Raw genomic sequence first — 26,421 nt, forward strand, 5'->3', positions numbered from 1 at the left:
AGTTGGCATCAATGGGTCCCTAGGTCACAGTATTCTTAGCTCTTAGATTTCATTGTCTTTCTGATTCACAGTTCTAATTACTAATGATCTTCAGAGGGGGCTTTGCATTTGTAACTGGCCTTGTACCTCTTTAACTATACCAGTGTAGTTAAAAGGGTACATCTCCCCCAGTGTGGATGGAGTTATACCAGAATAAAGGTGCTTATAGCAGTAAAGCTTATTCCCATGTGGAAAGGACAATAAACTATGCTGGTATAAGGCACCTTTATACCAATATAACTGGGTTCCAACTAGGGGTTGTATTGGTATAACTATTTATTCTGATACAAAATCTCTGTGTGGACCAGGCCCAGAGTAACTCTGAAATCCAGTCAACTTGACTTCTTATCAGCGGTTGTCCATTGTTGCCTCATTGCCATAACATGCTTTTAGGAAGCTCCTGGATCAGCATGCAGAGGAGCTGCAGCAACAGCTCAGACACTCACATGAGACTGAGACTTTGCTGGCCAAGACTCATGCTGAGCTGCAGGTCAGGTTTCAGCAGCAGGAGACACAACTGCATATATTAGAAGATGAAAAAAAAACAGCATCAAATGAGGTAAGTTAGACATTGCTGCTCTGGGGTTGGCTGCTTGGAAAGGGGACAGGTTGGTGGCATAAATGATGCTGCTGTTCTAATGACTAACTTCAATACAGACCATCAAGCTAAGAGTCAGTACTTTCCTATCAGCTGATAACGCTGCTGTGGAGAATGTGGAAATGTATGTTGCATTGTTATGAAAGGTATGTATGACTCCATATCCCCACTCAACTTGTATTGCTACCCACTGGGTGTGAAGGAGTTAATTGCAGATAAGGGATGGGGATGTTGGTGTCACGTGGGCTTGCCTGGGTTGGTATGAATGAACTATCAAGACCTGTCCCCATACGGATGAACTCGCCTTGGGAGATACAATGGAGGACCAAAGACTGGACATTAACTTTTAATGGCTGGGAGTTATAGGAAGCAGGACGTGTGAACACAGCACGGCTGCAACTAGGGACAAGGGATTTGGTAGGAGCAGACTGGGATAGAAGATTGCAGCTACCCAGGATACAGGGGAAACAAGCAGAGAGAGATGAAATTCAGGAGGCTTTGGAGAGCAGGGGCAGGTAATTCTGCCAGCATGGGCTCTCAGTTGAGTTTTGCTTTTCCACACTAACCTAAGAAACCTTTAGTACCATGTTCTAGTAGTATTCTAGTTGACTGGTAAATGTTGGTTTGTTCTGAATAGGTTGTCCTGCTTTGCTATAAATCCCTGCTGGTTGTCTTGCTCCCCAGTGAAGTCTCTACTAGGGGTCAATGCTCATTTGGACCCACTGAAGAGCCAAAGTGAGAACAGAGGTGCTGGAGCCAGATGGCTCAGTCTTGGAGCAGTGGAGTTGCAGGGCCCATGCCCAGAAATTGACAACGCAGGGTCAAATCCTGAGAGGTTCTGAGCTCCTGTAGCTCCCACTGATTTTAACAGGGATTCCAAGTGTTCAGGATCTCTTAGGGGTCTGGATTAGAATATGGGTGATGTGAAAACAGAGGGAGCTCTCTGTGCTCCCCTCCACAACACCATCTCACCCATCTGGTTAAGGCCTGGTCTACACTTAAAAATTAGCTCCACTTAGCTGCGTCACTCAGGGCTGTGAAAAAGTCATGCCCTGAGCGCTGTAGTGAGAATGGCTTAACCCCTGGTGTAGACACGGCCAGGCAAATGGAAGAGTGCTTCCATTAAACTAATGACAGGTTTCAGAGTAGCAGCCGTGTTAGTCTGTATTCGCAAAAAGAAAAGGAGTACTTGTGGCACCTTAGAGACTAACAAATTTATTTGAGCATAAGCTGGCTGATGTGTGGCTGATGTGATTAGGCCCTATGATGGTGTCCCCTATCAGAGGCTCGTTCACCTGCGCATCTACCAATGTGATATATGCCATCATGTGCCAGCAATGCCCCTCTGCCATGTACATTGGTCAAACTGGACAGTCTCTACGTAAAAGAATAAATGGACACAAATCAGACGTCAAGAATTATAACATTCAAAAACCAGTCGGAGAACACTTCAATCTCTCTGGTCACTCGATTACAGACCTGAGGGTGGCTATCCTTCAACAAAAAAACTTCAGAAACAGACTCCAGCGAGAGACTGCTGAATTGGAATTAATTTGCAAACTGGATACAATTAACTTAGGCTTGAATAGAGACTGGGAATAGATGAGTCATTACACAAAGTAAAACTATTTCCCCATGTTATTTCTCCCCCCCACCCCACCCCCCACTGTTCCTCAGATGTTCCTGTTAACTGCTGGAAATAGCCTACCTTGCTTGTCACCATGAAAGGTTTTCCTCCTCCCCTCCCCCCTGCACTGCTGGTGATGGCTCATCTTAAGTGATCACACTCCTTACAGTGTGTATGATAAAACCCATCGTTTCATGTTCTCTGTGTGTGTATATAAATCTCCCCACTGTATTTTCCACCAAATGCATCTGATGAAGTGAGCTGTAGCTCACGAAAGCTTATGCTCAAATAAATTTGTTAGTCTCTAAGGTGCCAGAAGTACTCCTTTTCCATTAGCCTAGCTACTGCCTCCTGGAGAGCTCCATGGGAGGGTTGGGTGGGGGCGGGAGGATAGAACAGGAGAAGGCAGCCCCTTTCCTTTCAGAGTATGGGGGCTTTTGCATAGCAATCCGGGTAGGAGACAATACACCTGGAAGCTGTGTCGCTTCTCTCTGTGTCCCCTCCAGGAGCAACAGGGAGATCCACATTCTTCCAACTTAGCTAGGAAGAGGCAGACTCCTCCTGTGGCCATAGCGAGGGCAGTTTCATTGGAGTGGCAAGAGCAGGATAGACTAGATCTGGTTGTTCCATTGTCTGGTTACTGGGGCAAAAATGAGGCTTTATGACAAAGAAACTGTTGAGGCCAGAGCCGGGAGCACAAGGATTGAAAGAATGTTTTCCATCCCTGCATTTTTTTAAAGATAAATTCTAAAACATGCATCTGTTTTTTAGCATCTCCATTGTCAAAAAAACAGTCAGAACCTTTCAGAGCAGCTATCGCTGTTGCAGCAGGAGAAGGAAACCCTCCACGAGGAATATGATCGTCTCCTGAAGCAGCTTGACATCTACGTCAGGTAGTTACTAAAGCAGCAGGGCCACGGAGAAATGAGGTTGCACCTCAGCTGCTCTTTGTGTCCCTTTTGTGATAGTGGAGTGGCTTATAGCGTAAACTTTGGTCTCCCATGTAAAATACAATCAGCACTAAGAGATCTGCTTTCAGTTGACATCTTCAAACAGAATCAGGTGGAGTAAATGTCCCACTTCTGCAGCTACTTCATTCTGTGTTCTTCCATTCAGGAGCTGAGGGTGGTGCAGGTCAAAGGCACCGCGTAGTCAGGTGGGGTCTCAGCAGGAGCACACAGCACTGGTGCTGCAGGACCTGCTGTGGCTGAAGAGTTCTTTAGACATTTTTCTTCTAAACCAGAGGTGGGCAAACTACAGCTCACGGGCCACATCCAGCCCGCGGGACCCTCCTGCCCAGCCCCTGAGCTCCTGGTCTGGGAGGCTGTCCCCCAGCCCCTCCCCTGCTGTTCCCCCTCCCCCGTAGCCTCAGCTCACTGTGCCACCGGCGCAATCTGCCCTGCCTGACCTGGTGCTCCATGCTGCGCAGTGGTGTGACTGGCTCCAACCGGGCAGCACGGCTGCCTGTCCTGGTGCTCTGGGAGGTGCGTCTGTCGCACTGCCAGCCACCGGTGCTCCAGGCAGCGCAGTAAGGGGGCAGGGAGCAGGAGGGGTTGGCTAGAGGGTAGGGGAGTTCGGGGTGGTGGTCAGGGAGCAGGGAAGTGGATGGGGGCGGGGCAGTTGGAGGGCAGGGAACAGGGGGGTTGAATGGGAGTAAGGGTCCCAGGGGGGGCAGTCAGGAAGGAGAGTGGGGGTTGGATGTGGCAGCGGGGGGCAGTCAGGGAGAAGGCGTGGTTGGATGGGGCAAGGGTCCCGGGGGACAGGGGACAGTCAGGAATGAGAGGAGGGGTTGGATGGTGTGGCGGGGGCAGTCAGGGGCGGGAGGTCCGGGGGCCATCAGGGGACAGGGAGGGATGGATGGGGCAGAGGTCCCGGGGTGGGCCGACAGGGAACAGGGGGTCAGATGGGGGCAGGGGTCGGGCCATGCCTGGCTGTTTGGGGAGGCACAGCCTCCCCTAACCGGCCCTCCATACAATTTCGGAAACCCGATGTGTCCCTCAGGCCAAAAAGTTTGCCCGCCCCGATCTAAACATTTTTTGACGGAAAAGGCATTTACAATCAGTTTGAAACAGACTCACAAAACATTCCAATTTCAAACAAGTTCACAATATTTGAGATATTTCATTTTGGTTTAAATTTTTTGATTTTTTGCAAAACTTTGAAACAAAAATTTTGAATTGTTTCCAAAATGTCGGGTTTTTTTCAGTGGGAACAAATGCACTTCTGTCATGTTTTTACTCCTCTCCCTGTTTCTTCCTGAGCACCTGCAATTGTCTGTCTGTTGGTTTCCAGGTGGAGTTGAACGTACTAGTTTTGACCTATACAGGCTACACTACACTGGCTTGTGTCCTGCCTTCCTGAGAGATGCCTCTCTGGGCCAGTTTGCCACAGCTGTGCTCAGCAGAGACCCCGCTGGCATTAAAGAGAGAGGGAGTTACCAGTACGCCATTCTCCAAGAGGCAGTCTGCTTTGCCTCATTACATCCAAAATGGCCTAATTCCCTTGCAAAAGCCCATCTACTTGACAGGGCATTTGGGGAAGTGGGTGGTGTGGGATGGGGGATGTTCTGCTGATTTGATTTCTTGGCTGTAAGCTGATTTACTGTATTGTGTTGTGATGTTGGGTGGTTATTTTCCAGCAGCTGGCTGTCAGGGCACTTACAGTCTGTATGTGGGCATGTTTCTGGAGTTCAATCTGCACCAATAAGTGAATAAATTGATGAAGATTTTAAGCAGCAAGGAAGGAGAAGCTCTGACTGATTATCTTGGGAACGGAGGGGTGAATGCAGAGCACAGAGTTCACTGCTGCACTACCCAGTGTTCTGCCAGTGTCACTCCATAGGTTTCAGGGATTGTAAGTAAGACCAAGGTCGCATAGGAAGGAACTGAGCCTGGCATCTTCAGAACCAAAGCTGAGAAAGGGGAGATAGAAGTGGTTGAAGGTTCATTCCAGGTTTATTAAAACTAGACAGGATGGGATTGCTGTTTGTTCTAGTCTCCTGGGGAAGAATTGGATAGGACCCTTCTAGGAGCCAACTTGTGGAAAGCGTGAGCCCTGCTTTAGAAACTGGTTTCTGATCGGTTGAAGTAGTAGCTTATTTAAAAACAAACAAAAACCAAGATGGGCAGACCCAGACGTGAGGTAGAGAGACAAGGGCCTTGTTACTGTGGTTTGTGATTTGGGATTCGTGGCCCATAGGAAGATGAAAAGTTTGTGGGCTGATCTCTCAACAATCATGCACCCCACCTTAGGGTGTGGTTCCCGAGGTCAGCAGGTTTCTGTCTGTGCTAACAGAGCTCAGAGGGCCTGACCTGGGCCCAGAGGTTGGTACCGTTTCTGGGGCACATTCAAAGGCTGGCTTTTTTTTACCAGAATGGGGGAACTTGGAACCATTTAAGAGAAACGACAGTATCAGTCAGTTAGGCTGGTCACTCAGTATTTGGACCGGCTACATCGACCCCACAGCAGATCCACTGGCTGTATTGTTCTGCCTGGGTACTATTCTTCTTCCTCTCACCCCTCCCAGGATTGTACAGATTCTGTGTGGCAATCTGAGCAAGTGCTAGGCATCTAGTGTATTGTTCTTCATGTAAAAAAGCAGTCAAGCATTTTAATAGGCTACTATTTACATATCTACCTTCTCAGGAAACACAATGAGCGGCAACTCCGCCATAAAGCCAAGCTCCGCAGAGCCAAGGAGATATTTGTTCATGAAGTGAAGCAAAGAGATGTGAGGATTAAACAGCTTGAAAGTGAAATTGTGCTGTCCAGGAGCCAGACGGGAAAGGTGAGGAAGCAGATGACAGAGATTTCCACTGGGGGGCCGCTGCTCCAGGAGGGTCCCAAAACGGAAGCTGCCCTAGCAGGGTCACTGGCATGCACGCCTTAGGAACTTTGCATGGCCCAGCTGTTCGGATGGAGGCTTAGCTCATGTCAGACATTGTGCTCATGTGCGGTTCAGGAATCTGGGAGCCAGCATGGGCAGCTAAGATCTCAGCAGAGCCCGTACCATATAAACCTCTGTGAATAACTAGTCCCCCCTGAACTAGACAAAGGCTCCAGTCCTCACTGAGGAAAACAGGTTCACCCAAAGGGATTGTCTAGACCAAGCTTGTTCGGTGTTATGATAAGCCCAAAAAAGGACAAGTGTTCGGGAAGTGAAGTCACCTCGTGTTTGAACCACCCAGCCCAGTGCTTAACTTGTAATGAAATAGGGGTTCAAGCAATTTCTTTACATCCATAACCGACATGGCAGGCCCAGAGGTGCCGGAGCTATGACCTGCCAAGCCGAGAGGTGCCAGGGCTCAGCCCTGGCACAAATTAAGCCCTGCTCCTGCCTCCCAAGCTCTTTGCTGCTGCATTTGCCTCAAACCTTCCAGAAAAGCACTACGCTGGCATAATCCAACACGAAATGTCAGACAGATTGGCTCAGTGTGGATAAAGTCAGGGAGGTGAAAATCAGGCTAATCAAGCCACACTTGTGTAAGCCTGAACAATGGAGAGAGACAAGCATCTCTCAGTGCTTAGGTTCCAAGGAAACAGAGGCTTCCTGGGTACCATAGATCAGTGGTTCCCTGTCTGGTTTTGGAGGAGCCCCAGTCAGTGGCTTGGCAGATTGGTGACCTCTACCGTATCATGCCATACCCTAATACAGTTGCCATCATCTTGCTTTCTTTCCACTGTTTTTCTCCATCTTTTCTGTCTCTATTCTCCCTTTATTCTTTTTTTGTGCTTTAGCATTCTTCCCCGCTGCCCATTTCCCCAGCAGGCCAAGTGCGGCTTGAGAAGGCTCAGTTGGGCAGGGCTGCATGCACTCTTTCAGTTGAGTATAGTGCCGCAAGAACAGAGCATCAGCCAAAGCTTGCAGCCCCATGCATGGCTGAGCACATGAGGGGCTGCTGCAGGAGTAGGGGTGAGTGATTTCTAAGGATTGTTTTAGTGAGGTGGGACAGATGTAGGCTGAGCAGCTTTCTCTTCCCCCTCCTACCTGCTCCCCTGGGGTGCCTCTTGTGCCTTCAGTTAGCCTGAGGTGCCCATCTTAGGAAACATACCTCAGATGAGGTTCCATTTACAAATTCTCTTAACATACAGGATCAACCTAGTTTCTGGTATTCCTGCCTCCACTGAGCACATTGCAGTTGCACCAGGAACAGATTTGGCCTGTCGCATTAACTGATGTATTTTGTGTATTAGAAATCCTTTATTTTAAGGAAATGCAATTCCCTAATATTTAAGGTTTCAGAGTAGCAGCCGTATTAGTCTGTATTCGCAAAAAGAAAAGGAGTACTTGTGACACCTTAGAGACTAACAAATTTATTTGAGCAAATAAATTTGTTAGTCCCTAATATTTAACAAACCCAAACTGCCCATGTGCAGAGAACCCTTCCCTTGTGGTGGGCCTACCAGAGGAGGGCAGTGGTGATTTTACTGTGACTGGTGCTGCCCAGTAACTCACTGTTGCCTGACCACAGTAGAAGTTCCTGGAATACCCAGTATTACTTATTGAGACTGAGGTTTTCTAAATTAATTTTCCCTTTTCTGCAAAAACATAGGTGCCTTGGGGAGAACTCTATGACTGGGACATGAGTGGTATTGTCTCATGTCTGCTTCTGATGGTGTCAAACATTCTTTCCACCTGTCCATCTGAAATGGCATTGGACAGGTGCGACTACACGGCCCTTCCCAGGCCACATAACATCAAAGACAATACATATTTTATAATCAGACCCCAGATGGTGACCTCCTTTACACAGAACTTTGAGATCTGTGGATGAAATGTGCTATATCAAAGCTTATTGTTTCATCCTCTTTTCTTAACCACAGGAACATGCATTGATCAGACAGATCACCACGGAGAATGAGAATTTGCTCCAAGAGAAAAGAGAACTCTTACAGCAGCTTAATGAACAGGAAGAAGTTGGATGGAACAACAAATGGATCATTTCCACAATCCAGAACAGGTAGCCATTAATGCTGTTACAGAGAGTGCTCCTGGGCCAGAGTTCAAAGTTAGCCCTTTTCTCCCATTCTGTGCAGCGTCACTCCAATGAAATCCTCGTTCTGTGCATGGATACGACTAGGGTAGCGCAGTGATGAGTCAGGCAGCTGCTCTTCATGACTAAAGGATGTACTCAGGCCACTTCATGGGAATAGCTGCTTTGAAACGGCCCTGCCTCTGGTGCTGCATGGAATGTGACTCGGTGTAAAACTGCAGGGGCAATATGTTTGAAGGGTTTAAAGGGTTGTTTGAGTTTCTCAGCAGAGAGATAGAGAGGAAATGCCACTTTGAAAATGGTTAGGGTGAAGATTCATGTGCAGAAAATAAACTGTGCCTTTTCTGTGTGACCTTCTCAGAGTGCAGTTCCTGGATGAAGAAAACAAGCGACTCCAGGAAAGCACCCTGCAGCTTTCTGGTCAGGTTGGCATTCTGGAGCGCACTCTGAGGAACATCCACACCCACAGTTTAAAGGTAAGATGTGCTGCTTTTCTCCAAAAATGGGCACATCTGAGGAATTTCTCCCTAGTTCCAGCAATGTACCTCAGCTTTAACCTGGAAGGACCTCTTCTAGACTCCACAGGAATTTTTGGTATATATGTCCGTACAGGACCAGACTTTAAAAAGTGAGTAGTACCCACTGCCAGAAGGGGAGGTGTATTGTTAGTATCCCAGTCCCCTAGGCATTGGACTGAGCCCCACTAACTCATTTCATAAATGACACCCCCCAGAGATTGGCTGGTAATGTCACTCTTGATTAGCTGAATTGGAGCCAGTGACCTAGATGTGCAAGGCTTTGTAGTTCATTTCTAGTCTGCTGAAACAGCCAGTGCCCATGTCTGTTATATTATTAGGCCACCTGTCATCGTGACAAAGGTATCACTTTTTCTTGCCTTTGTTCTTTTTTGTTTTTCAGTCATTAAAAATATCCCAGTGACGTGTAAGGTCGGGAACCAGGAAAACTTTTTAAAAGTGGGTAATTTTAGATATTTTACATAAATGACCCCAAAGTGTCAAACATGGGAGCCTAAATCCCTATCTCGGCACCCGAAGAGGTGTCCTGATTTGCAAAGATGCTGAGCACTCCCATTTCCCATTGCATGGACTCAGGACCTTTGAGACTCAAGCCATTTATTTGACTGGGATTTTCAAAGTTTAAATTAAATAGGAATTGAGTGCCTAACTCCCTTAGAGACCTTTGAAAATCACAGCCTAAGGGCCTCAATATATCTGAGCCATGTCTACACTATAGAGCCTGTATCAGCATAACCCCCTAGTGTAGATGCAGAACAGGCTGACAGAGGAGTTTTTCTGCCGACACAGCTACACCAGCTCCCCAGACAGTTAGCCAGGTTGACAGAAGTTGGCACAGTAGTGCCTCCATTGGAGGTTTTGCCAGCGTAGCTACATCAGGGCAGGGTGTGATTATTTTTCACATTCTTAGCAGACATAGCTCTGCCACCATAACTTTGTAGTGTGGAGCAGGCCTGAGTCTAGGGAACCAAATTTGAAAGTGCTGGCCCCAGTGTGTGGTACCTTGGCTAAAAGGGAGAATAACAGCTGTGTTTATAATAGTAAGTCTGCTCCCCCAGACCCCATGTGCTTATGAAAGAAGAATATATAATATAATTTGTTAGAATTTAAACTACAAATGGCTACCTTTACTGGAGCAGATCCATTCAATGGAAATAAGTATTCCCAAATCATTTGTACATGGTTTTTTTCATCCTCTAGGAGTTATGCTCATGCCAAGGGTGGGCAAACATTTTGGCCTGAGGGCCACATCAGGATTCCAAAACTGTATGGAGGGCCAGGTAGGGAAGGTTATGCCTCCCCAAACAGCCTGGCCCCTGCCCCCATCTTCCCCCTCCCATTTCCTGCCCCCTGACCCATCCAACCCCCTCTGCACCTTGTCCCCTGACTGCCCCCTCCCGGAACCCCCACACCTAACTGCCCCCCAGGACCTAACACCTTATCTAACCCTCCCTGTCCCCTGATTGTCCCAACCCCTATCCACACCCCCACCCCCTGACAAGACACCCCCCCCAGAACTCCCACGCCTATCCACCCCCCGCTGTTCCCCATCCCCTGACCACCACCCCCCAAACCTCTGCCCCATCCAACTGCCTCTTGCTCCCTGTCCCGACTGCTCCTCAGGGCCTCCTGTCCCTTATCCAACCCCCCTGCTACCTACCCCCTTGCCATGCTGCTCAAAGCAGCAGGACTAGCAGCTGCACCACCTGGCCGGAGCCATGCCGCTGCGCTGACTGGGAGGAGCTCGCAGCCCCGCTGCCCAGAGTGCAGGCAGCATGGCGAGCTGAGGCTGCGGGGGAGGGGGAACAGCAGGGGAGGCTAGCCTCCCCGGCCGGAAGCTCAAGGGCCGGGCAGGACAGTCCTGTGGGCCAGATGTGGCCTGCAGGCCATAGTTTGCCCACCTCTGGCTCATGCCCTTGCATTGAACTGTTGTTGTTAGGAAAAAACCCTCCTATAAATAACATCCCTCACACCCCACCGACACACACAAAACGTATGTCCCCTTGAGGTGTTTCATCTCTTTGGAATTCTCTGTGTCTGTGATTCCACGTGTTCTCTCTATAAATGTTATATTAAAACCTTCTTTTTCTCTCTAGTTTGTGAATGACGCACTTGCAAGCATTGATTGCCTAGAGCATCCTTCCTACCTTGGATCTGTTGTTTATTTTTCTGGTTCTCTTTCTAGGACATCAGGAGCATTGGCTTCTCTGAATGCCACCTGCTAAGTAAGATGTTGCCACGTCCAAACACAAGGTATTATAAGTAAAAACATACAGGCAGTGTGTCTACTTACTAACAGTGAGACTTGTCAGTGTCTGGGGAGAGGGAAGCTGTGAATTCTTGTTTTCCAAACACATGCTCCACCCTTTCTTTTATTCGGAGATGTGTTTTAGTCATGCTGTAATAAAACAATTATATAAAAGCACATGGTACACAGAAGTAAAATTCCAGAAATACATTTTCCAGCTCCACATGATTTATGGGTGGTAGTTTAAGTAATAACATAATCATACAAGACTAAAGATGCACCATCAGCTACATATACAGTGGAGTTTCAAAATCTTTATCCCTTGACCCATGCATGCACAGTTTTTTTAAGAGATACTATAATAGATAATAAAATAATTTGAATGAAACCAGAAGACAGCTGGTCTGTGCCATCTAAGCTCACATTTAAATCACTAAGTGTAATACTGATTTATAACATTCCTCAATTGTTATAGTTTTCTTCGCCAAGCTCAGGAGTACATGGTGCAAATTGATGTCACTGGATTCTGTTGCATCCAATGAAGTGAGCTGTAGCTCACGAAAGTTTATGCTCAAACAAATCTGTTAGTCTCCAAGGTGCCACAAGTACTCCTTTTCTTTTTGCGAATACAGACTAACACAGCCGCTACTCTGAAACCAGTTATTTCACTGTTACTCGTGTCCCACAGGTGGTGCTAAAACTTAGGGTTCTTCTTCGAGTGCTTGCTCATATCAATTCCAATTAGGTGTGTGCGCGCTGTGTGCATGGCTGTTGGAGAATTTTTTACCCTAGCAACATCTGGTGGATTGGCTGTGGAACCCCCTGGAGTGGCACCTTCATGGTGCTCAATATATACCCCAGCTGATTCAGCGCCTCCTCAGTTCCTTCTTACTGCCCATGACAGTCATTGGAACTGTGGAGTCCTACTTCGCTGCTCTCCACTTTCCCTAGCATATACCTCATAGTTTAGTTAATAGTTATAGTTAGATAGTTATAGTTGTTAGTGTTAGTGGGGTTGGGGGGTCTTTCCCCTCCTCCCCGATTTTTCTCTTGGGCTCATGCCCAAGGCTCCGGGATTTAAGCCCTGCGGTTCCTGCTCTAAGCCCATGGCAATGGATGACCCCCGTGAAGTGTCTGGGGGAGTCTCATCAAGCAAAGAAGTGCAGGATCTGTAAAGGGTGTAGTCCCCGGACTAAGAAGGAGCGGGACTTTTGTTTAAAGCAGCTCCTCATGGAGGCGGCTCTTAGCCCTCAGCCTCCTGTGGTGCTCCAAGATCCGGCACTGAGCACCTCGGTGTGCAGCACCCCAGCGGCAGTGGTAGGACCTGCACCGCGGTTGGACTCTGGCACCAACACTCCCGGCACCGCAACCAACATCATCGGCCCAGCACTGCTCCCATTCTCCTGGCCAGAAGCAGCACCGGAAGCTGGAAGAGGCTGGCCCACCTCCAGCTTCCCTGGAACCACTTGCGGAGACACGTCCCGCAGGGAGCATCTAGGGGCACCATTGACTCCGGCCCCAAGGGGAGAACCGTTGAGTCCGGTGCCCTTGGACTGCCCGACACGCAGCATGGTTGAGGTCCAGTTGCCGTCCACCCCGGATACCTTTGCGGCTGCAAGGGATCTTATTGCCATGAAGGCATCAGCATCCCCTCAGCGTCATGCCAAGGCACCGGTGCCTGTACATGCGGTACCGTCCCGGAGCAAGCTGGCCCTAATCCACCCCTCAGCACCGTTAGTCGAGCTGCGGCACCAATCCCGTTCTCAGTATTGTTTCCACTCCCGACGCCACTCTCAGTCCTGGCACCACTTTCCCTCGCAGCGCCAGTTGTACTTGCAGCACAGCTCCGACTCCCGGCACTGGTCCCGGTCACGGCACCAGTCTGCCTGCCAGTTGCCATCCAGGAGCAGATCCCGGATCCAACACCGCTCTCAACGCCAGTCATCATCTTGGCACAGGTCCAGATCCAGGTGCCGTTCCAGGTACCGGTCCAGGTCCAGGCACTGCTCCCCAGCGTCGCAGCACCACTCCCAATTGCCTCATCAACGTGACTCGGCGCAGATCCGCTCAGCACCACCATGGCCCTCACATTCCACTTCTCATTCTTCGGGATCAGAGGCAGGGTCGTGTTTCTCAGAATGCCGCCATTTGGACCGTAGCCACCTTCAGTCAAGGGCTAGGAATTGGCAGGCGCAGGAGCAGGGTCTTGCTCAAGGGCCCACTCTATGGCTGTTCTGGAGGCCCTGGGCGTACCACTAGGCCCAGGGTGCTCCTTCTAGAGCTTCTTGATCAGCCCCATCCGAGCCATGAGTGCCAGAGGCTACCACCGGGGCCATGGAGACTGTGGCAGCTTCTCTCCCCGCTTCAGGACCTCCTCCAACACCAGTTCCTGGCCAGTCACTGAAGTCGCTGACACAGGACAGCTGGGCCCAGCTCCGCTAGAGGCCCTAGATGACCCTCTTCTTCCCCATGGCCTCCTCCTCCTCCTCCCCAATGAGGCGGTGGCAGGCACTGCAGTCTCAGGTCCCCCTCCGATAGACCTCCATGCCCACCAAGACTTCCTGCATAGGGTGGTGCAGAATATGAACCTGCAGGCGGAGGAGGTGGTAGAGGTGGAGGACCCTGTGGTAGATATTCTGTGTGCCGAAGCTCCATCAAGGGTGGCCCTACCCCTTATTCAGACCACCCAAACCACCACCAGAACAATCTGGCAAACACCTGCATCCATTCCCCCGACTGCTAAGGGAGTGGAGCGGAAATACTTTGTCCCAGTGGCATAGCTGGGGGGGAGTGGGACAGTGGCCACTCCCCCACTGAGCACAAGTGGCGCCTTGTCAATGTCTTGGTGCCTTTTAAATTTTCCCTTGTTGAGGGAACAGGGGAGCGATCCAAAAAAAAGGTGCCACCCGCTACAGCACTTTTACTCACCCAGCAGTGCTCCGGGTCTTCGGCGGTACCTCGGCGGCGGAACCTTCAGTGCAGCTGCAGACACCCAGAGCGAGTGAGGGCTGGCCGCCGGAGCACCACTGGGTAAGTAAAAGCGCCACAGCGGGTGGTACCTTTTTTTCTGGATCGCTCCCCCGTTCCCTCCACCTGGCTACACGGCTGCTTTGTCCCCTCAAAGGGATATATTGTCTGTTCACACACCCACAGCCCTGTTCGCTTGTGGTGGCGTCGGTGAACGAAAAAGAATGGCATGGCCAGCAGGCCCAAATCGAAGGATGCCAAGCTTCTTGATTTGTTTGGGCGCAAAGTTTATTCCTCAGGGGGACTTCAGCTCAGGATCGCTAATCAGCAGGCCCTCCTGAGCCATTACAATTTTAACTCCTGGAACTCTGTGCTGAAGTTTAAGGAGTTAGTACCTCCTGAGTCCAGAGAGGAGTTTGAGGCTTTAGTGGAAGAGGGCAAAATAGTGGCATGGACCTCACTGGAGGCCTCGCTGGACGCTGCGGACTCCACCACATGTACTTAGGCCTCACTGCGATCTCTGAGGACAATCTCCTGGCTACAAGCCTCCGGCCTGCCACCGGAATTTCAGCAAACACTACAGGACCTCCCCTTTGATGGAGAGGACCTGTTTTTGGAAAAGACAGATTCAAGGCTACAAAGCCTTAAGGACTCAAGGGCGATAATGAAGTCCCTGGGCACGCGCGTACCTGCTACCCAGCAGAAATCCTTCAAACCCCAGCAGCCGCAACAAAGCTCCTATCCTCTTCCTCGGCCGAGGCAGGATTTCTATAGGAGGCGGGGGTGTAATGACAGGAGGAAGCCCTCCAACCACCAGTCTGGACAAGGCCAGGGACTGTCCAAGCCCTCATCAGGCTCAAAACAGGCCTTTTGAAGAGATGCCCAAGGACAATGTACTGGACCTCGTTCAGATACTACCCCACATTTCTTGAATCGTTTATCCTGTTTCCACCGTGCTTGGTCTCACATAACCACAGACTGCTGGGTCCTCCGCACGGTGGAAGATACTCTCTCCAATTTTCTTCCTCCTCACCCTCCTTCCCCATCCCTCTTCAGGGACCCTTCTCATGAGCAACTCCTTATTCAGAAGATTCAGATGCTCCTCGCCATGGGGGAGATCGAGGAGGTTCTGCGGGAGCTAAGGGGCAGGGTGTTCTACTCCCAATATTTCCTAATCCCCAAGGCAAAAGGGCAGGCTTTGGCCCATTCTGGACCTGCGCAGACTCAACAAGTTCATGGTAAAGTTGAAGTTCCGCATGGTCTCCTTGGGCACCATTATACCTTCCCTGGATCCTGGAGACTAGTACGCCACCCTCAACATGAAGGATGTGTATTTCTAGATAGCGATTCATCCGACAGACAGATGCTTTCTCCACTTTGTGGTCAACTGCGAACACTATCAGTTCATGGCCCTCCCCTTCGGTCTCTCCCCCCCGAGTGTTCACCAAATGTATGGCAGTCGTGGCGGCTTTCCTTGGTCGACAGCGGATGCAGGTATACCCTTACCTCGACAACTGGCTTATCCAGGGGCGTACCAGAGAACAGGTGTAGTCCCACTTCCGCTTGGTCCCAGACACGTTTAGTCAGTTACGCCTCCTTCTCAAAGTGGCAAAGTTGACACCATAACCAACCCAATCAGGGCAGTTCTGGACTCCATGCAGGTATGAGCTGGCAGTTGGAAGCTGTGAGTTTCTAAATAAGGTTTGAAATCTAGAAGCCTCTGTTCATTGGCTGAGCCTTAGTCAGGGGGCGGGATTATCAAGGAGGCCAGGGCTTTATAAAGCAGTGAGCAAGCGACCAGGGAGCTTTGCAAACAGGGGACACTAACAAGGAGTTTCGAGAGGGAGTTGGGAAGGGGGCAAGGTACACTTGCCATTCTTTAAAACCTCTAACTAAATTATAATCAAAACTTCTTGATTTAAACAAAAACCCTATCATTAACCTAGGTAACGGTAGGAGAAAATGCAGGCAGAAGTCTAGCAGCAGAGTGGGGGCTATCCGGTTTATTGCGCTCAGTGTAGCATGTATGATTACCTGCCCTATGGGCGGGTGGCGTATGTGTGCATTCGGTGCAAGGAGCTCCTGGCCCTCAGAGATCATGTGCGGACTTTGGAAATCAGGGTGGCAGAACTGGAGGAGCTAAGGAATGCAGAGAGGTATGTTCATGAGGCTTTCCGGGACACTGTAGATTTGTCCCACCTCCAGTCAGACAGCCCCTGCGCTGTTAAGGAGGATGAAAGGCCCAGAGGAGAGCAGTGTGACGGGCTTGGGACTTACCACCACAGCACCTCCTGTTGGTACCTCTGGGAATTAGCTCAGTCCATGTGGAGCGCCCTCCGCTGGCGGTGTCCCGTCCATCTTTCACCCTCTGTTGGCATCTAGACCCGCGTTGTTCCCTTCTCGCAGCATCCTCTTCAGGACACTGCCCTCTGGCAGTGCCCCCTAGTCCACCCTCACCCCCTTCCAGGGGGGTTAACAGCAGTCTTTCTGCTTCACCCCAGCCACAGTGGCTAACCACACCCCCAAAGTCTAACCCCTTTTGTCAGGGGTCGGCTGCAGTCTGCTATGGCCACTTCTGACGTCCGGGTGTAATACAAAAGGGAAGGGGGAGACCCAGGCCCACCCCCTACTCTGCGTCCCAGCCTAGGGATCCTCTGGCAGCAGCTTCCCTGCCCTCCTTCACTCCCCTTGTCTGCCTCTCCTCCCTGGGCCGCTTCCCCTTCGGCCCCTTTGCACCTTGTGGGCCCTTCTATCAGGGCCTGCAGCCTGGCAGGTACTGGGCTGGAGTTCCCTTCTGCTCCCCTGAGCCTGCCCAGCACTGTGCTGTGCTGTCCCAGGTGCTGGTCTCCTCGCTCAGGAGACAGACCTTCCCCTTTGAAGGTCTGGGAGAGACTGACTGCCTCTTGCCTGGGCAGCCTTTATATAGGGCCTAACCTAGCCCTGATTGACTGCCTCCTGCTCAGCCCTCCCTGATTGGCTGCCGCCTTGCGCAGCCGCTCTAGCCTGCTGTAGCCCAATCTGGCATGGGGATGGGGCCGCCGCCCCATTACAAGCAGTCAACCGGAACAGAGAGAACCCTTCCCATAGTTGGGATCCTCCTTCCAGATGATGTTGGGATATCCTCTCGCACTGAGGTTACCTCTCCGGGGGAGGGAATTCCAGTCATTAGGAAAAGGCAGGTGTTAGTAATGGGAGATTTGATCATTAGAAACATAGATAGCTGGGTTTGTGATGACCGGGAGAACCGTATGGTGACTTGCCTGCCTGGTGCGAAGGTTGCGGATCTCTTGAGGCATCTAGATAGACACACTTATGTGTAGTGCTGGGGAGGAGCCGGTGGTCGTGGTACATGTAGGAACCAGTGACGTAGGGAAGGGTAGGAGAGACGTCCTGGAGGTCAAATTTAGGCTGCTAGGAAAGAGACTGAAATCCAGGACCTCTATGGTGGCATTCTCAGAAATGCTTCCAGTTCCATGTGCAGGGCCAGGTAGGCAGGCAGAGCTTCAGAGTCTCAATGCGTGGATGAGACGATGGTGTAGAGAGGAGGGGTTTAGATTTGTTAGGAACTGGGGAAACTTTGGGGATAGGGGCCAGGGCTTTATAAAGCAGTGAGGGTCAGGAAGGATCCAGGCTGCTGGCACTAAACATTAAAAAAGTTGCAGAGCAGTTTTTAAACTAAGAGATGGGGGGAAGCCGATCGCTGCAGAGGCAGATGTGGATCGGACAGAGACTTATCTTAGAGGAGAGTCTATTGATAGAGAGTCTCTAGGTTTTAGTCTGGAGGAGGGGATGAGAGAGGACAAAGTATGGGCCAGATCAGATGAGAAACATTCACATAAAGAATCTGACACATCAGAAAAGGGCAGACAAATAAACAGTGACAAGTTTTTAAAGTGCTTGTACCCAAATGCTAGAAGTCTAAATAATAAGATGGGTGAACTAGAGTGCCTTGTGTTAAAGGAGTATATTGACATAATAGGCATCACAGACACCTGGTGGAGTGAGGACAATCAATGGGGCACAATCATTCCAGGGTACAAAATATATCAGAAGGACAGAACAGGTTGTATGTGGGGGGTGGGGAGTGACACTATATGTGAAAGAAAATGTAGAATCAAATGAAATAAAAATCTAAAATGAATCCACATGTTCCATAGAATCTCTATGGACAGTAATTCCAGGCTCTAATAAGAATATAACAGTAGGGATCTATTATCGACCACCTGATCAGGACAGTGATAGTGACGATGAAATGCTAAGGGAGATTAGAGAGGCTATCAAAATAAAAAACTCAATAATAGTGGGGGATTTCAATTATCCCCATATTGACTGGGTACATGTCACCTCAGGATGAAATGCAGAGACAAAATTTCTTGATACTTTAAATGACTGCTTCTTGGAGAAGCTGGTACAGGAACCCACAACGGGGGAGAGGCAACTCTCAATCTAGTCCTGAGTGGAGCACAGGATCTGGTCCAAGAGGTAACTATAACAGGATTGCTTGGAAATAGTGACCATAATATAATAACATTTAACATTCCTGTGGTGGGAAGAACATCCCAACAGCCTATCACTGTGGTATTTAATTTTAGAAAGGGGAACTATGCAAAAATGAGCTTATTTAAACAGAAATTAAAAGGTACAGTGACTAGAGTGAAATCCCTGCAAGCTCCATGGACACTTTTCAAAGACACCATAATAGAGGCCCATCTTAAATGTATACCTCAAATTAAAAAACACAGTAAAAGAACTAAAAAAGAGCCACTGTGGCTTAACAACCAGGTAAAAGAAGCAGTGAGAGATAAAAAGGCATCTTTTAAAAAGTGGAAGTCAAATCCTAGTGAGGTAAATAGAAAGGAGCATAAACACTGCCAAATTAAAGGTAAAAATGTAAGAAAAGTCAAAAAGGAGTTTGAAGAACAACTAGCCAAAATTTCAAAAGGTAATAACAAAATGTTTTTTAAGTACATCAGAAGCAGGAAGCCTGCTAAACAACCAGTGAGGCCCCTGGACGATCGTGATACAAAAGGAACACCTAAAGACGAAAAAGTCATTGTAGAGAAACTAAATGAATTCTTTGCTTCAGTCTTCACGGCTGAGGATGTTAGGGAGATTCCCAAACCTGAGCCATCTTTTGTAGGTGACAAATCTGAGGAATTGTCACAGATCAAAGTGTCACCAGAGGAGGTTTTGGAATTAATTGAGAAACTTAACAGTAGCAAGTCACCAGGACCAGATGGCATTCACCCAAGAGTTCTGAAAGAACTGAAATGTGAAAATGAGGAACTATTAACGATGGTTTGTAACCTGTCCTTTAAATCAGCTACTGTACCCAATGCCTGGAAGATAGCTAATGTAACGCCAGTATTTAAGAAGGGCTCTAGGGGTGATCCTAACAATTACAGACCAGTAAGTCTAACGTCAGTACCGGGCAAATTAGTTGAAACAATAGTACAGAATAAAATTGTCAGACAAATAGAAGAACATAAATTGTTGCGCAAAAGTCAACATGGTTTCTGTAAAGGGAGATCATGTCTTACTAATCGATTACAGTTCTTTGAGGGGGTCAACATACATGTGGACGAGGGGGATCCAGTGGACATAGTGTACTTAGATTTCCAGAAAGCCTTTGACAAGATCCCTCACCAAAGGCTCTTACGTGTATTAAGTTGTCATGGGATAAGAGGGAAGATTCTTTCTTGGATTGAGAACTGGTTAAAAGACAGGGAACAAAGGGTAGGAATAAATGGTAAATTTTCAGAATGGAGAAGGGTAACTAGTGATGTTCCCCAAGGGTCAATCCTAGGACCAATCCTATTCAACCTATTCATAAATGATCTGGAGAAAGAGGTAAACAGCGAGGTGGTGTTTGCAGATGATACTAAACTGCTCAAGATAGTTAAGACCAAAGCAGACTGTGAAAAACTTCAAAGAGATCTCACAAAACTAAGTGATTGGGCGACAAAAGGGCAAATGAAATTTAATGTGGATAAATGTAAAGTAATGCACATTGGAAAAAATAACTCCAACTATGCATACAGTATGATGGGGGCTAATTTAGCTACAACTAATCAGGAGAAAGTTCTTGGATTCATCGTGGATAGTTTTCTGAAGACATCCTCGCAGCGTGCAGCAGCAGTCAAAAAAGCAAACGGGATGTTAGGAATCTTTTAAAAAGGGATAGAGAATAAGACGGAGAATATTTTATTGCCTTTATATAAATCCATGGTACGCCCACATCTTGAATAGTACGTACAGATGTGGTCCCCTCATCTCAAAAAAGATATACTGGCATTAGAAAAGGTTCAGAAAAGGACAACTAAAATGATTAGGGGTTTGGAACGGGTCCCATATGAGGAGAGATTAAAGATGCTTAGGACTGTTCAGCTTGGAAAAGAGGACACTAAGGGGGAATATGATAGAGGTATATAAAATCATTAGTGGTGTGGAGAAAGTGAATAAGGAAAAGTTATTTATGTGTTCCCATAATATAAGAAGTAGGGGCCACCAAATGAAAATAATGGGTAGCAGGTTTAAAACAAATAAAAGGAAGTTCTTCTTCACTCAGCACACAGTCAACCTGTGGAACTCCTTGCCTGAGGAGGTTGTGAAGGCTAGGCCTATAACAGGGTTTAAAAGAGAACTGGATAAATTCATGAATGTTAATTCCATTAATGGCTATGAGCCAGGATGGGTAAGGAATGGTGTCCCTAGCCTCTGTTTCTCAGAGGGAGGAGATGGATGGCAGGAGAGAGATCACTAGATCATTACCTGTTAGGTTCACTTCCTCTCGGGCACTTGGCATTGGCCACTGTCGGTAGACAGGATACTGGGCTGAATGGACCTTTGGTCTGACCCAGTATGGCCATTCTTATATTCTTATGTTCCTGCCGGATGCTCATTTCCAGGCTATAGTGGCCCTTTTCCGGAGCCTTCAGAGCTTCCCAATCTCATCGGCAAGAAGGTGCTTAAGTCTTCTCAGACACATGGCTTCCTGCACATATGTGACTAGGCATGCCAGACTTCAACTCCGCCCATTACAAGCCTGGCTGGCATCAGTCTATCGCCCAGGTTGAGACAGCCTGAACTTGGCGGTCATCATCTCGGAGTGGATCCTGGCCTCCCTCCGCTGGGGGCTAGATCCCCTGGTGATATGCGAAGGAGTCCCTTTTCACAGCCCACAGCCCTCCTTGTGCCTTATCATGGATGCGTCACCCTGGGATGGGGCGCCCACCTTGGGGACATTCAGACGCAGGGCCTATGGCCCCCTTCCACGCTCTCCCTTCATATCAATGTACAGGAACTGATGGCAGTATGTCTTGCCTGACAAGCCTTCCAGGAGCGGCTGCATGGTCGTTGTGTGACGGTCCTCACAGACAACACCACGGCCATGTTCTACATCAACAAACAAAGGGGGGCCCCTTCCTCTCCCCTCTCTCAGGAGACCGTTCGACTGTGGGAATTCTGCATAGCCCACTCCATTCACCTGGTGGCATCCTTTCTCCCTGGGGTCCAGAACATGGCGGACCATCTAAGCAGGTCCTTCCGCTCCCACACGTGGTCACTCCGACCAGATGTCATCCACCCCATCTTCCGAAGGTGAGGGTTTCCCCAGGTCAACCTGTTTGCCTCCCGCAGCAATCGGAAATGCCCGGCTTTCTGCTCCCTCCAAGGCCGCTCCCCGGGCTCTCTCACAGATGCCTTCTTCCTCCTGTGGATGGGTTGACTATTTTACACCTTTCCCCCGTTCCCCCTTGTGCACAGGGTCTTGCTCAAAGTGTGCAGGGACAGGGCGCGAGTGATTCTGGTGGCTCCTGCGTGGCCCAGACAGTTCTGGTTCACTGTGCTATTGGAGCTCTCTGTGGATGCTCCAGTCCCATTGCCTCTTCTTCCCTACCTGATTACTTTGGTCATGGTCGCCTCTGCCATCCCGACCTATGATCTGTCCACCTCACGGCATGGATGCTGCATGGCTAAACCCTTCAGAACGTCTCTGTTCGGATTCGGAACAGCAAGTGCTGATGGGCAGTAGGAAGCCCTCCACTTAGGTCACGTATACAGCTAAGTGGAAGCGGTTTTCATGCTGGTGCGCTCAGCGCAACACGCCCCCTCTCCAGGCATCCATGCCTCTCATTTTGGAGTATCTCCTGAGCTTAAAACAGCAGGGCCTGGCGGCATCCTCTGTCAGAGTTCACCGTGTGGTCATCTTGGCTTTTCACCCAGATGCAAATGGTCGCTCAGTCTTCACCAATCCCATGGTTGGCAGGTTCCTCAAAGGCCTGGACCGTCTCTACCCACAGGTTCGACAGCCAGTCCCCACATGGGATCTTAACCTGGTCCTCTCCCAACTCACTGGGCCCCCGTTTGACCCGCTGGCCAGCTGCTCCCTCCTCTACCTCTCCTGGAAAATGGCTTTCCGTGTCACTATCACGTCGGCGCAGCGTGTCTCCGAGCTCAGACCCTTACCTTGGAACCACCCTACACGATCTTTCATGAAGATAAAGTGCAGCTTCAGCCCCACCCAGCCTTTCTTCCTAAGGTGGTATCGGCCTTCCATATCAGCCAGGACATTTTTCTTCCAGTTTTTTATCCAAACCTGTATGCCAGTCGCCAGGAACAGCGGCTGCACTCCCTCGATGTCCATAGGGCCCTTGCCTTCTACATTATATGTACGAAGCAGTTCAGGAACTTGACATAGCTCTTCGTTGAGATGGCAAACCAGATCAAAGGCCTCCTGGTCTCTCAGCAGATCTCTTCATGGATCATGTCTTCATCTGCGCTTGCCCTCGTCAGTGGCTTTTCTGGCCCAGGTGCCGATCCAGGAGATCTGCAGAGCCACAACTTGTTCCTCGGTACACACTTTTGCTTCGCACTATGCCATCGTCCGACACGCAAGAGATGATGCGGCATTTGGTAGGTAGTCCTACAATTCAGGTTGTTCTACTCCAATCCCACTGCCTAGGTAAGGCTTGGGAGTCACCTAATTGGAATCGATATGAGCAAGCACTCAAAGAAAAAAGAGTGACCTTTGTAACTGTTGTTCTTCGAGATGCATTGCTCATATCCATTCTAAACCCGCCCCCCTTCCCCTCTGTCGGAGCAGCCGGCAAGAAGGAACTGAGGGGGTGATGGGTCGGCTGGGATATATATTGAGCGCCATGAAGGCGCCACTCCAGGGGGCTCCAAAGCCAACCCACCGGGTGTTGCTAGGATAAAAAGTTCTCTGACGGCCATGCACACAGCGCGCACACACTTAATTGGAATGGATATGAGCAACATATCTCAAAGAACAACAGTTACAAAGGTGAGTAACCGTTTTTTCTTTTTCATGATCTCAGGCTTAATGTCTCCATAACCATACATGGGAGTGAACCTTCTCCTGTAGTGCTAAGTGTCATTTCCTAAACAGTCTTAAAGACAACCACAAAATAGAGCTTTCAGAACAAATTTCAGCAAAATCCCAGCCTGCTTGGGTTCTTCTTCATTAGAAGATTTTAGGCCTTTTCCCACAATTCCATAAGCTGTCTGTCCTGTCAGTAGATCATAATAACCATTAGTCCCATTCTCACAACTCTTCTTCAGGGGACTTGATAATTTACAAAACTGTTTGCAATGAAACTTCAAAAAAAGCCCTCTGCCCGTGCCCTAGGAGACAGAGGGACTAAGAAACCCTTGCAAAGGGATTCCCATGCTTGTCCCCCAGCATCCAGGTCTCTAATACATGTCTTATGGTTGCTGGGTCTTTGGAAGCCTCTCCTACAATGGGCAGGGTTTCTCCCATGCTAAGGGGAAGCCCCACTCCCCCCGTTTGGTGGGGCTACTCATACACAGAGAAACCCTGCCCATTGTGGGAGGGCTTCCCCCAGGCCCTTGTTATAAAAGATAGGGCCAGTGCTTTGCCAGCTTAGTTTGCATAACAGGCCATGCCCGTGTTGGTATGGGAAGGTCAGTGACCTTCTCCTGAAGATCCTGGTACCTAACCTGGAGGATTGTGGGCCATTGGCCTGCCCAAAATTTGAAATTGGGTTCTGGCTACAGCCCTCCCTCAAAGACTCCCAGGGCTAAGGGGGAGCAGGGGTCATGTGAAGAGGGGAGTTTAAGGAGAAATTGAATTTTAGGGGGATTATAGGTGTGGTCGAGTGGCTAAACCATCCTCTGCTAACTGCTGCCTCCTTTACTTTGATTGTAAGCCCTTTGGAGTTTTCCATTTTGTGTGTAAAGGACCTATCACAATGGGCCTTGCTCCTTGGTTGGGGCCTCCAGGTGCTACTGCAATACACGTAATTAATAACAATAAAGAGTTGTTGGTTTACCGAGGAAGGGACACAAAGTGCTGGGGTGCCATCGGAGAGCCAGGATTTCGGCAATGTTTGCACTGTGGAGTCTGGAGGCTCCTCAGAGGAAAACGGAGTCTCTAAGGTTTAGGTTGAGAGCAGTGAGGGGATAGAGGGGTTGGAATAATCATGGTGCGAGCCATTGAGTCACAGGAGCTTGTAGGTTGTACTTATGTGGGGAGCCGTGGAGGTACTGTGGGTTAGAAGGAGCCAAGGGAGCGAGGGAAATACAAGTCTATCACAGTTATGGGGGAGCAGTCATCTAGAGAGCTGGCTGGCTTGGGGCTTGCCTCAAATTGAGTTGGGGAACAGTGGGTTATGGGGGAAACTAGGTGATTTGGGGAGGCATGAGGATTGAGTGAGGTGTGGAGACCCAGAACTTGGTGCCCTGCCCATGTTGATCAAGGTGATATGGGACTGAGTGGAAAGAGAAAGTTTTGTTTCTGCTGGTTAGCAGGGCTGGGGTCGCAGGGCAGCTGCACATTGACTTAAGTTACTCAGGGTGTTTGCCATAAACATTAGCAAACATGTTCTGTGCAAGATAGTGTAATAATAAAGCAACTTGACAGATATTATCAGCACTGCACTGTAAATTTGCAACAGCAATGGCCATTTCTGAACACAAGTTTAAGCACATTTTACTGACTTTTCTCCCAAATGAAGTTTTCCAAAAAGAAGCTCCAAAACTTTTATTTTTAAATTAAAAACCACCTGTTTGTGACACAAATTGCCCTGTTCCTTTAAAGCATGGCCTTACTGGCGAGAGAACCTGTTCGGAAGGAGGGAAGGTGTAGAGAAAGGAAGGATAGTCTGGTCAGTAGGGCACTAGCCTAGGATTTGGGTTCAAGTCCCTACTGTGCCACAGACTTCCTGTGTGATGTCACTCAGCCTCTCTGAGCCTGTTCCCCAGCTGTAATTGGGGGATAATAGCACTGCCCTGCCCACGGGGTGTGTGAGGACAAATGTTAGATTGTGAGGCACTTAGACGCTACAGTAGTGGAGGCCATGTGACTGCCATAGACAGATGTTTGCAAAGTGAATTAGTGATGGAAATTCTTTTTCAGCTTCTCAGTGACAGAGCTGTCAAACTCCCACGGCATTCTGAGAGCCATTCAAGATGTCAAGCCTGAAGAAGGAACCGAGACCCCAAAGTCCATGTTTTCTTTATCACCTTCTCAGCCTTCTGAGATTGGTTACTTAAATGTGGCTTCCCCTGGAGACACCACAAACTTCCCAACGCAACCTCAGAGTCCAAGCTTCAGCTGCAATAGCATCTAAGAGGGACTACAAGGAGCTGCTCTCTGCTTGGACTGCGGCTGTTGGTTTCCTGCTGCAATGGGCCACGCATCCAGCTGGATCAATGTGTGTCTAATAACTCGTTCAATTAACTTCGTGATTTTCTCAGCTGTTATTTGACAGCTGTTGTGTCAATCACTTGCCTGGCTCTAGCGTCTCATCCCAGATCTCCCTGGAATTTTTACATTCACAGATTTAATTACAAAAGGTTTTTTTAAAAGGGGTGTTTGTCATTTGGTCTCACCTTGTGTGATCTAGACATGTTCACAGGCTGGGGCCCCAATCCTGCTGCCGCATGGGCCCACCTGCACTCACAGCAGGGCCAAGGCCCTGATCCTGCCCTCCTCATAGGTCTGCCCTGCCAAGGCAGGATTAAACTTTTGTGGGCCTGATGCCAAATATATTTGTGAGCCCTCATGCAGTCGTTATGGACCCTTTCTAAGTGTGGGCCCAGCGTGACGGTGCCACAGTAAACCTGGTCCTGCTGGGATGGGGATGAAAACATTTATTCAAAAACAAAATAAGATATTTGAAGTCATACTTAATTAAGACCTCCCCTCAGTCCATAGAGAACAAACTGGGCTAACATCAATATATTCAGAATACTCTTGAATTTGGGGTTTACGTTTGTGGGAGGAGGTTTTTTGTTAGTTTTGCTTTTTTTTGTTAAAACACTCAGGGTCTGCTTCTGGACCTGAACACAAGTGCTTAACTAGCACATTTATGAGCCATATTAAGCCCCAATGTACCACTCAGTAGAGTTGCACCTGCATCTCCCCTCCA

At 49.0% G+C, this 26,421-nt stretch overlaps 1 protein-coding gene across 1 annotated transcript in view; it reads left to right on the top strand.

Annotated features, from left to right (window-relative positions):
* The window catches only part of CCDC30 (coiled-coil domain containing 30), a 127,410-nt gene extending 101,312 nt beyond the window's left edge, over positions 1–26,098 (top strand). The window contains exons 15-21 of the mRNA XM_043500104.1: positions 433–598; positions 3,036–3,157; positions 5,910–6,051; positions 8,088–8,224; positions 8,619–8,733; positions 10,979–11,046; positions 25,407–26,098. Of these exons, the coding sequence (XP_043356039.1) occupies positions 433–598; positions 3,036–3,157; positions 5,910–6,051; positions 8,088–8,224; positions 8,619–8,733; positions 10,979–11,046; positions 25,407–25,620 (964 nt within the window). The 3' untranslated portion in view covers positions 25,621–26,098. The remainder of the gene's footprint in view (positions 1–432; positions 599–3,035; positions 3,158–5,909; positions 6,052–8,087; positions 8,225–8,618; positions 8,734–10,978; positions 11,047–25,406) is intronic.
* Positions 26,099–26,421: the final 323 nt, after the last annotated feature.

The sequence above is a fragment of the Dermochelys coriacea genome, chromosome 18 (assembly GCF_009764565.3).
Source record: "Dermochelys coriacea isolate rDerCor1 chromosome 18, rDerCor1.pri.v4, whole genome shotgun sequence".
Classification (NCBI taxonomy): Eukaryota; Metazoa; Chordata; order Testudines; family Dermochelyidae; genus Dermochelys; species Dermochelys coriacea.